Below are 12,059 nucleotides of genomic sequence, written 5' to 3' on the forward strand. Positions count from 1 at the left end.
CCATCATTAATGTTATCATTTTTTTCAGTGTATCATTGAAGGACTTACCTGACATTTCTGAGCACACAGATGAAGGCTCAAATAAACAATTCTCTTCTGTCTAAATGCTGCTTGCATGTGTCTAGATATGATCTCCACTAACACTATGAGCAACTTCATGCATCAGATCTTAATTTAAACCTTTCAAGTTTTAATTTCAGTGCTTTTTTTTTTTTGGTTTTGCCATACTGCAACTTGTGTAACTTCCATCTTCTAGAAAGATCAATTGTTGCCTCATCTTAAGAAGTACAGAAGTTTTAGTAGCAGGTTTAGTAGCATCCCAAGATGACTGCACATTCTTGTGGACACAAAAGTCTGCTAATGTCATCTGTGACAACTGGGTAAATCCCATTTTTCCAGTTAGGGAATGAATGAAAAATGATCTTCAGGAATATATTCAAAATGGCCTACAGAAAAACTAATAGAATGAGAACTTCCATCTGATAGAGACTAGACTCCAGGAGCATCACTGCCCACACAGCTGTAGCTATGGTCATACAGAAGATGCCCAATAACTATTTACCTATCCATAAGTAAGCAATTCAACATAAATACATTAAACACTCCCTCATGGCAGAAGTTTTCCTGGCTGCCTTTTTTCATTATAGAACAAAGTTTCAGGACAAAGTCTTTCAGAAAACAGTTATCTAGACCTTTAAGTGATTAACCAATAGCACGCACATTCACCAAGTTTTGCCCTCTAGCTCATGTTGTGTGGCAACAGGAATGGAAAAACAGTATTCAATTATTATACAGAGATTAACAAACCATAGGCATCCATCAAACTGTGTCTACACTGGAGAAATCCAAGCGATTCAGGAGACCTCTTCTGACAATCTGCCAGATATTAAGTTAAATAATCTCACCAAGGAGCATTGATTTCCACTAAGAAGTATAACCCCAGAAATTTTGTCAGGCTGCACATTCAATTTGTGACTTCCCTGGCTCCTGATCCTGTCTGCTGACAGAAGCAGGCTGCATAGTAAGCGAACAGTTGGATAGGGAAAGGCTTTCTTGACATTCAGACATGACCAGAGTTGAGAAAATGAATTCACTTGAAGTTGGTATAAAAGGCAGAGTAGAGCTGTTATAAGGCCACCCACAGAGTGCAATTTAAGCCATTTCAACAGTAACTCGTTTAAATGAGTAGCAATGACACCAACTGGATTTCCAAAAGAGACAAGGAAAATTTGCAGCCTGACACTATCAGTTCTAGTGAGATCTTACAGGTGAGGCAAGTGAAAAACCCCCAACAAAGTAACTTCTCAGGCCTATTAAGCAAAGACATGCAGAGTTTAGCTTTCCAAAGATGCCATACTATTCAACTTCTGGCAAAGAAACCACATTTAAATTTTGTTCTGGAACATTCTGTGCTTTGTAGTCTTTCCTTTATACTTCCAAAAAAGCTAATCAAGAACCTATGCAAACTACTCAGTGTCCATGATCACCTATTCCCCAATTTTTTTTTCACAGTATAATGGGCCTCATGTTCCATAAAGCTGCTAATTCATAGGGTCCTTAACAGGTTATTGCTTATTTCATAACTCCAAGTAATGTCTGCAGCCAACTGTAATTCCACACTATCAGAAATGAAATACGGTAACAATTTCTAATTGATTTGAAGTTGTTTTTCTTTGAAATGTGTTTAAATACCCAGGTTGCCAGAATATCTTCCAGGAATGTGATTTTAAAGAAGACAGATTGCAACTGTTTTTCCTGGCTATACTACAGGAAATAACAGCAAGATCTTATTTTAAGTTAGTGTACTTCTATATTTCTAAGCAAGAAATTAACTTTCATGAGAAAATGTCAGTAAACAAAACCTCCCAAGCCCGTAACAGTGGTAATGCATTTCTATAGCATCTTTCATCCAGAATTATCATAAAGAATAATGTTAAGTACAGATTTGCATTTTGTTTGTATCTCTGCACACCACATGCACACAACTTGCATCCTACAGTGGCCTAAAATCAGTACCAATATAACTTTTTACCCAAAATGAGAAAGATCACAGTGTGATATCAGCACTTATCCTCCACATAAGTACAGAGGATATACTGGTCCAGTGGTTACAGCATTAGCCTAGAAACTGGCATATCTGGTTTCAGTCCATGCTTTGCTCTACTCTGCATAGGCCACCACAGGGAAACTGCTCAAAGAAAAAGGCACAGGATAATTATCTACCATATGCTCACATCTTTCTATCAACAGATATTTTTCACAGTATTTGCAGGGCTGGAGTGTTATAACAACTTCAAAGGCTTCAGTATCTTAGCAGCCAGCACTTAAACATCCTACAGGCTGCAGCTTCAAATCAATCACTGTAAACCTACATGCCATCTACTTGTCATCTTGTTTTCACAGGTTCTTCATATCCCTCTCCCCCAAAGCACCACTGGAACAACTTTCTGGAGCAATCTTCTTGAAATGATAATTTTTGGGCCCAAGCAACATCAAAACTTAACATTTCATAAAAACAGTCCAACTCTGGAGCAATTCTGTCATTGCAAATACAACCAAAGAATTGTGTGCTCTGCTGCCATGAATACCAGATAAAAACGTTTGGACAAAGCAAAGCTTGGGATTGTCAGTATTTATTTTAATTTTTATTTTTGGCAAGAGGCTGTGAAAACTGGATACAGGAATTAGAAGAGCTCATAAACACTTAGCTGAAATCCCATATACCTGAGAGCCTTGAATTAGCAAGAAAATATAGAGCAGGAAAACAACATAATAAGAAATTAATTCTGCTTTCAGAAGAGCATTTTATATCGTGCATGAAATTATTTTCCCTTTTTTCTTCCACTGGCTACACAGTGTGCTTCTTGATAAATGATGCAATACCCAAAGCAGCTCTGTAACAGATTCCAGCAAATCTGACACATGGAGAACACTCTTCAGCATTCACCTAGAATAAATGCAAAACTGCTGCTCAAGTACCATTCACCCAAAAAAAGGAGTAAACTCAGCTTCCAAAGGTTACTACAATTTTTTTCTATTTCCTGCTGAAGGAGAAGTAGAGGCAGCTGATCTTGGTAAGTTAAGAGTACTCAGGAAATCCAGAATCTGTGAAGCTGAGCCCAGGAGAACATTTTTATGTTGTGCACTGTTCCTAAAAGAGTCTGCTTGTTTCTCTCACAGACCTCTCTTAGAAGAGAATCAGACCCTTAAAACCTACAACTGCATACTATCTGATTAATCTCCTAAAGACTTGACATGCATAAACATTTCTTGTCCTGCTTTGCTAAGGAATTAGAGCAAGTTTTGTTTCTTTACAGACCTCTCAGCACACCTCTCTCAAAGCAGATACCTTTACCTGATCCAAGAGGGAATTTCTTAATTCCCTCAACATGTATTAAATTCTGGGTTAGTGAATCCAATGCACTAATTATTAGTTTCTCCACGTGAGTAGAGTGCACTTTTTCCCCCTGGGAGTTGGCTACCAGGTGTACATCTTTAACTAGATATGGCAAGTAAAAGGAACAAAGCACGAAGACAAGAAAAATTCCCCCACAAGATACAGGCACATGCATCTTTTCCCTAAAGACTCACTTACCATGCCCTGATGGCAGTGTGAACAGACCTCAACTCCTCAGACCCTCAGTGGAGCAGAGAACAGACCACTGTCAATGCTTCACCTCAAGAGTCCCTGTCAAATAGCAAGTCTTTCACTCTTATCAGCTCCTGTGGTTTTTTCCTTTCCTGTCAACACAAGTAATTTTAGCTACAGCAAAAAGGCAGAACCTTTATAGCTAATGTTTTGGATAGCATCCACTAACATCCCTTGAGCATTTATCTGCACATGCAGAACTGCTTTCTTGTAACCATTTTTCCCCTTCCAAAATCCCACAAATTAAAATCAATGTATCACAAGGTGGATCTCACTGTTGTGAGAGCAGTATTGCCATCTTTATTTTCACATCTGTACTATAAGACCTTGAAAATACAGTCCCTAAAGAAAACACTTACAAAATACTACTGTGTAAACCGTAAAATATTAGAAATCACAATTATTTCTCTATCATACCAGAAATATTATTGCACATTAGTCCTCTCTTTTAAAAAAAACATGGAAACACTCATTTGGTTCCTGTATGAAAGTAAAAGCTGCATCTCTAGGAAGATGGGTATGTGGCAGAGTTCATGTAAAACTGTTTGAACACTTATACTGCAAACAAAAGACTCAAGATACTGACTAAATTTGAATTATATTTCTGTAGTTATCTCTAAAAAAGAACAGATATGCCTGAGGAACTGAAATAGAAGATAGCAAGGGAACACAGATTTAAAAGAATGTAAAGAATGAGTAAAACAAAGAGAGGTTTCGAAACAAATATAAGCTGAAACTCAAACTGGTAAAAAGGAAAGAAAATCTATCTTCAGCTCTCCTCCATTTGGGGAAATGAATAGATCTTTTGAAAATCACCCTGAGTGCAAAGACATTTATTTCTTTGCCCCAGCAATCTCTTCTGAAGAAAAGAACCTTCAGGGTACCAAACTTAAACTAATTTCATTGGAGAAAAGTGCAATTATAAATTATAATACAATTCACAAGCCAGAATTAAATCAAATACAAAACTGCATTATTAGACAGAATTTCTAACTGTCCTTCTGTAATCAGTTAATTTAAAAGTTTTTCCTACTTGAATATCCATAAGCAATGACCAACTTCCTCTACAGAAAAATGAATTATAATAGCACATCAATGTGAATTCAACAGGCATACTACACAGAATTTAAATGTATTCTCAATTCAGGAAGACTGTCCTAGAATCAGTCTTTTCTCTCAAAAAAAAACACACTCCTACCCAAACCCCTTGTAAACCTGTTTCTACAAAGCTAACAAGAGCTGTTGCCTTCAAGACATGTAATTTCTTACTGTTTATAGGGTTCTTGTAAGGAAGCAGAGTGTATTGTGAGAGGAACACCACAGATAAGGGCCAGAATCCTTTCATTTTCCACTTGTTTTTCTGATAATACTTTTCTCACAATTTAAAAAAAAAACACTGCTCAAGTAAAGAATGATTATACATTAATAAAGTGAACCAAAAAATAGTCAGAAGTACATTACCACTTTGCTGGTTTACATTAAAGAATTATAAATGCCAATATATTATCATTGTACTCCCAAACTTCCACCTAAAAGATGTTCTGCTTTCATATGTCTGGCTTGGGATATCCAGCTTTATATATTTGCTATGAACCATGGCTCAAAAGTGAATGATTTTCAGGAATTCATTATACCACCCTTACCACTACCAAGGACTGTATTTCCTGCAAAGGAAAGACATGCAAACCTAAACATCTTTTTCAACCTTTTACATTAAGATTTAAGCATCCTGTTATTCTGGTCCAAGCTTCTGGCCCATCTAAGTCTATGACCATGAAAAATACGGTCAAACTCACATGAAAAATGGAAATGATTTTTTCCTAAAACAATGCTATGAATGGAAAACCATAAATGTTTTCTCCCCCTATTTTACTAGTGCACCATGATTAAGTCCTTCATTGCATGCACTTTATTTAGTATGGCAGAAAAACATTTTCTCCCACTTTGCCATCCTTCAGTCAAATGCCCATGCACATTCCTAATGCTCTCCAAAAACTAGTCTCTCCTGGACTGAAATACTATATTTTAAAAGCTAATATTCTCTATTTTTTCATATTCTAGGGATAAATTGCATTATCAGAGAAGCTTGTGCCAAAAAACGAAAGGAAATGTTTCCCCGTGGAGCCCTTCACAAAACGAATGGAATTCATTTTGCCTTCTGCACTAGCAAGATTTAAGCAAGAAAGGCAAAACTACCTAGCTTAACAGATATTTTGCTCCCTTGAAATTAAAGAAGTATTATCAAATTATAGATCTTTCTTTTTTTTTAAATTTCTGGACTCTAGGTGAAAAGTCGAGCCAAAATGTTGCAATTAAGTAAAGCACAACTTTTAACCTTAGCATATTCTCTTCTGCTTATGCTTTGAGATAGAAAGCCAGGTTTTATAAACTGTGCTAGGAAATGCTGAAGTTTGGCAAAAAGAAAGTGAGGTAAATACATGCAATGACTACACATGAATAGAAAATGGCAAAGTAATATAATGTGGCTAACCATCTCTCAGCCCTATAAATATTAACAACTCTAGACAAAAACGACAAAAACAAAAGGCTGCAAGAGAAATTAATAAGACTAAAACAAGGAGAAAAATGAATAATTTCCCAGTGTAGAAAGGTTTTGATGGACTCAAAGATGGAAAGATGAGAGGAAAACCTTTACGGTCATCCTCTTGTACTTCTTCTGCTGGGCTGCATGGCCACCGTCTTCACCACACATCTGCAGAGATAATCCTAACACTTGCTCTCAGCAATGTGTGACTTTTAAGAAGGACCTCCTGAATGCTGGCCTCACACATGCTGCAGTCAAGCTGACCAGGCTATGCCAGGAGAGGATCCCCAGCCAGAATCCTCTTTTGGAGATTTCTCATTTTAAATCCAGTACTTATTCAACTTGGCAGAGGGGCTGAATCAGAGCATCTCCAGAGGGCCCTTCCAACCCTAACTATTCTGTGATTTTGTGATTCCCTGAGGAACAGTGTGGAGCTCAGACACTAAAACCAGATCAAAATACATTCAAAATTATATTTTTTCAGATCTGGCTTTAAAAGGAATGCTGCACTGGTATATCTCTATTTTCAAAAACGTGAACAAAAACGTATACCATAAGTGCCAACAATACCAGTCAAAAAGTCCTTGGGAAAGTTCCTGAAAAAATTTCTTCTCTGATAGTATAAAATGTGGTTGTTTCCCATTGCCTATCAATACCAGACAAACTTCAGCAAGGCTGCAGTGACTATATGCATATATATATATTTATACACACATACACATATATATATACATGTGTGCACACATACCTGCATTCCCCACATGTACAAATAGGTAGGATCAATAGAGAGGGACAGGAATAAAAAGTTTTCAGAATTAATGTTTGTTTCAGAAAATTAAATGTTAAATAACATGGGATTATAAATAATCAAACCATATATTGACATATAAAGTCAAGACATGGCTGAAAAATGAACACAATAAATGGGAATATAAAGTAGTTAAAAATAAGGAATTCTAATAAACTGAAGGATCCAATTCTGCATTCTGTTTCACTTAAATTCCCAAGTTCAACTGAAGCTGAAGTAATTTAAGGCTTTCATTACAAGAGCAGCAGGTTAGAGGGTCCAAGAATGAAATCTGCTGCTGCCATTTGAAATAGAACACACAAAAGAGCTAAACAGGTTGAACTCACCCATGCATTTCTCAGACAAGCAGAACCCACTGCTGTGGCTTTATATTTTAAAATCACGCTCCAAAATCAATGAACTCATTGCCCTTATGGGGAGCTCTCATGCTAGAACACATAAAAGCTGAATCCTTGCTAACAAAACAACTGTCAGACTTTTTAGAACAAAATAGTTCAAACAACATTAGTTAATATAAGGGATGTTTGAGCTTTTTTGGAGCTTCTGTGAGCAGGGGGACAACTGACACTGTTAAACATGTGTCTCATGCACCTGAGTAAATAAATAAAAATTAATGGAAAAGGGGGATATTTAAAGGATCTCTTCACTACACATTAAAAGCTAACTCAGCAACCAACAGAAATAATGATTAAGACTTTGAACAGAGATCCAGAAAAAAATACAACTTTCACGACAGTACTCATATAGCCAAATGAGTCTAATAAGCACAAATACAAGAACTTAAAAATAAACATTGGTCTACACAAGATATAGAGTTGACAGCCAATACACTTGAGTAGCACAATGATCTGAATTAACTCCACAGTGACTGCAATCTGTACTCAGTATCAACGATTACACAAGGGAAAACAATCCTCCCAATGCTAGGTATGGGCATGAGAACTGCAGCAGCCTATTCTCTGAAGGTCTGTGATGACAGCATCTTTCTCCCATGCAAATGCAGCACTAAGTATTCCCACAAGGAATATGCTATATACTAGCCCACAAGGACACATTCAGAACTTACTAGGCTTCAGGACATGCTCATGTCCTCGTGCCTTCATTCCCACTATGGCTATTGAAGTCTTTTTGATAGCAATGAGTGGGCAGAATAATTCTGGCAAGACTAGCTGGAAACCTGAAGTAGAATACTAAGATACCCATTTCCTTGAACTGACAGTTACCTTGCTTATACTTCTATTGTATCCTCTTTGCCAAACAGAAGATAATTCAAAATCATTGGAAAAATGGGGTTAACATTTTGAATAAGCACTTCAGCTATTAAATGGCTCACATTAACAATCAACTAGGCTAACATAACAAACAATTCTTGTTACTCAAACTGGCGTCATGGTAATGAGCTCCAAATTAATCTCATCCGTACACAATCACTAATCTTGTTGTGTGCCAACTGCATTTTTAATCAGAACGGAGTGAATCATAGGTTGTTTTTAAAATACATTTCTAATACTTGTCATCCAAAATGAATAAACACTAGAGCAGGAAAGAACTTTTCTATTTACATTCTAAGAAGCTGATTTTATTTATGCATACTATACATGCAAGTATCAAATGCATTTGATAGGAAAACATTCTTAATGACAATAAAATGTAAAAATGTTTCTTTTTAATAACTCTTTGAGCATGAACAGCACCACCAACCTAAAGAATTTAGCCCCCTGACTGTAATTAAAACTGTACAACAAACCAAAAGGACCACTTGCCCCTTGTTGAAGCACTCTGCAATGCTGACATCATTGGCAAGATCAGCATGCACACAGTTAGACCCTGCAACCAGTAGAGTGACCACCACTGGTAAGACATGTAACCAAGCACATACTTTGCAGTGCTGAACTTGAGACTCAAGCTGAGTTTCAAATCCAGGTGACTTTAATGTTTGTGCAAGATACAAAAGCAAAGCTAAATTTCAATGAGCATTTTCAACTTGATTCTGCAATTGCAGTATTCATTCAAGAAAGCATTAGCCCTGCTTATAAAACAAGAGTGCTCAGCCCTACTGCTGAAATACTGGTCTAATAATTCAGGAATTCTCTGGGGAAAATAAATAAATTAAAAAACCCCCAAAATATGAACTATTCCTTGACAGCATTCACTTTTTAGAATGCAGTATTTCTGGAATCTTGCTTTAGCTGTCTGGCTAACAGCTGCTTAACTGAACACCTATTACCATGCTCAGATGAAAACCTAACTGGAAGCTCTGCCCATGGCCATGGAAACTGAAACAATCTGCAACACAGCCATTCAAATGTCTTTGGGGATGCCTACTGACAGCCTCCATTAGAGCCACACGAGCCTGAGGAATCTGGAGTACCTGGTTCTCCTTTCATGCTAAGCATAATGCCTGACTCAAGCCATCTAACAACATGTGATGACTTCTTAAAAAACAAGACACTCAGACAGATGAGACCAGTGCATGCAGGCTCAATGTCAGAATTCCCACAGATTCAATGGCACATATTACTTACTTTGAGACTGTGCTCCTCATTGAATAACATCTACATGCTTTTGTGCATGGTAGATTCTGTTTGGATTGCCAGGAACTGTTGCATCAGAAGTATCTGAAGACTGCTCAAGATGAAAAGCACTGAATTATGGTCAATGTGCTAATCTGTATTTGACTTCTAGTCAGTAGACAGCTATGTTAACATATTTAAGAATTCTGCTAATATCTTAGAATTCAATTAAAATTATCTTCATTAAACAGCTCTCACATTTCTGGAAAAAAGGGAGCTATTCAAAGACTTCACATAATAAGCAAGTTATTGTTGATGCAACATTCCGAAGAAAAAATCTACAAGCCATATGGAACTTTAAAAAGTGAATGCAAAACTAAAGGAACACTATGTAGACCTCAGCTGCAAGGTGAGAATAACATCCTCCAATGCCAGCCATCAGGACAAACTGAAGGTTACATTTACATAGTGAATGCTTCAGCAAGGCATAATGACCAAAGGAACACTGTTGGCTTGCACATTTCTTCTTTGGTTTGTTCTAATTACTTTCTAATAGGCTGGTTAATATCTCATTATGTATCAAGAAACAAATGGCACTTCCAAGTTGCTTTCCAACAAAAAAGACAAGAAGTTTTTTCTGTGCTTAGGCGGAAGAAAAGCAACACTCCCCAAAAAAAGTATCATTAATGAACAATGTAAGAAAGAAAGAAAAATAAGGATGTTTTTATCTTTGCAGGTTTTCCTGTAGATCACAACTGTTAGTGACTTCTTTTCACATGAGAAATATGGCACCGAACCACTCTCAGCAAGCTTCTCCATCTGAACAGCATTTCTGCAAGATGCCCCAAATTATTTTATATCTCATTTGCAATTTGTTATTAATTTCTGTTTTCCAGTTCATTAAAAGGTGCTTCTCTTTTTTAATATCAACTATAAAAAGTAGTTGCTAATGTGAACACTTCTCAGAAGGTCGTATGATTATGAAGGTTGTGAAACAAATGAGAAAAAGAGGAAAACAGAATTGGTAAATAAAGGAGTGTGAAAACAATTCTAGAACTGCCAAAGAAAAACGTTTTCTGTAAAGTAGCACAATGAAATAACTGTTCATCAGCACCATGCCTCCTACCCAGAGGAGTTTGTGAGCTTAACAGCAAAGTGACCAGGAGAAGAAAAGAAATATGGCATTCACCTTTTGAAAGTTCTATTAGGCATGCTAAAAATAATTATTAAAACTAATTCTTCTGATCCTTGTATATAACTCACTATGAAGTGAAAGGTAAAACCAAAAGCCAACACTTGTCATGTCACACATCAAGGACATGTTCAACCTCCATCATGACACACGTACCACAGCACAACAGCTACAGACTTCCTTTGGGGACCTCTGGAGATGTGCTCATGAAGCACAAGAGGAGCTGCAGGTGAGGGTTCTGCACTGTCTCATTAGTAAGTTTTGAGAGGGAAAAGTATTGTAAAAGCATAAGCACTGATAGCTTCTTCAAACAAGGCTTTACTACTTGAGGCTAACTGTGACTAGTGAACAAGATGCTTGGTTTCAGGTTGTGGTGTTTCTCCTTCTGTAGTAATAAGGCTGTATAAAAGCATTTTCGCATTAATTTCTGTTCCTCCCATCTTTTAGAAAGTAATTTCTTTGTCTAGATAACCCTAACACACACGAGCACATAGATTTCTTTAATGCAGTGGTTCCCATAACATATTAACTCAATATATCCTTCCTCAACCAAAACCAAAAATCAACAAATCTGACACCAATTTACACAACTTTATTTTACAGATAAATACTTTTAAAGACATAACTTATGAACTTTTTTCTGAGACAGGTCATTTAAGATGGTCAGATACTAAATAGACATATTTTTACAGATATTCTAAGTAACTAAAGGTAAACAATAATATTGTCTTGATTAAAATGTTTTAAACTTTGCACCCCGCTCCTCCTTCCCCCCATTTTAACCTTAAATTCAATTTTGTAAAGCAACAAATTCAACTTTAAATTCAACTTTAAATCATTTTAGAAAGCAATGTGTTTACACTCAAAATATCAGTTTGATAAAAGGTGTGTTTCTTTTTTATTTTGCATTGTTATAAAATTCCTGAAGCTATGCAAAAAGCAAAGTCTCTCTGCAAGACTCTCAAATAGTAAAGTACTTACATGCAAGGCAGAAGGATCTGGCAAAAACTCAGCATCCTCTCCAAAGATAAAATCTGGTGGTAGGTCAGGATAGTGAGCATTAAAAATTATATCCCCTGAAAAGCAACAAATGGAAACATTGTTTGCACTTTTATATATGTGCTTATAAATAAAAATAAAATAATCACATACACAATAAAAATAAAATAATCACAACACACATTTTTAAACACAGAATTTGACAGCTACATTACATATATTTCATGTATATATCCATATAATTTTTACAAAAATTCACATGCAAGATAAGCATCAGATGTTTTGGGGGATGAAGTCAAATTCCTGAGGCACAGCTTCTTCCTCCTCTGCAAGCAATGAAACATGAAATACAT

General features: G+C 36.4%; 1 protein-coding gene across 1 annotated transcript in view; it reads right to left on the reverse strand.

The window, feature by feature from the left end:
• Positions 1 to 12,059, reverse strand: part of BABAM2 (BRISC and BRCA1 A complex member 2) — a 161,130-nt gene that overhangs the window by 116,292 nt on the left and 32,779 nt on the right. The window contains exon 4 of the mRNA XM_066547872.1: positions 11,689 to 11,783. Within this exon, the coding sequence (XP_066403969.1) occupies positions 11,689 to 11,783 (95 nt within the window). The remainder of the gene's footprint in view (positions 1 to 11,688; positions 11,784 to 12,059) is intronic.

Source organism: Molothrus aeneus, chromosome 3 (assembly GCF_037042795.1).
Source record: "Molothrus aeneus isolate 106 chromosome 3, BPBGC_Maene_1.0, whole genome shotgun sequence".
Classification (NCBI taxonomy): Eukaryota; Metazoa; Chordata; class Aves; order Passeriformes; family Icteridae; genus Molothrus; species Molothrus aeneus.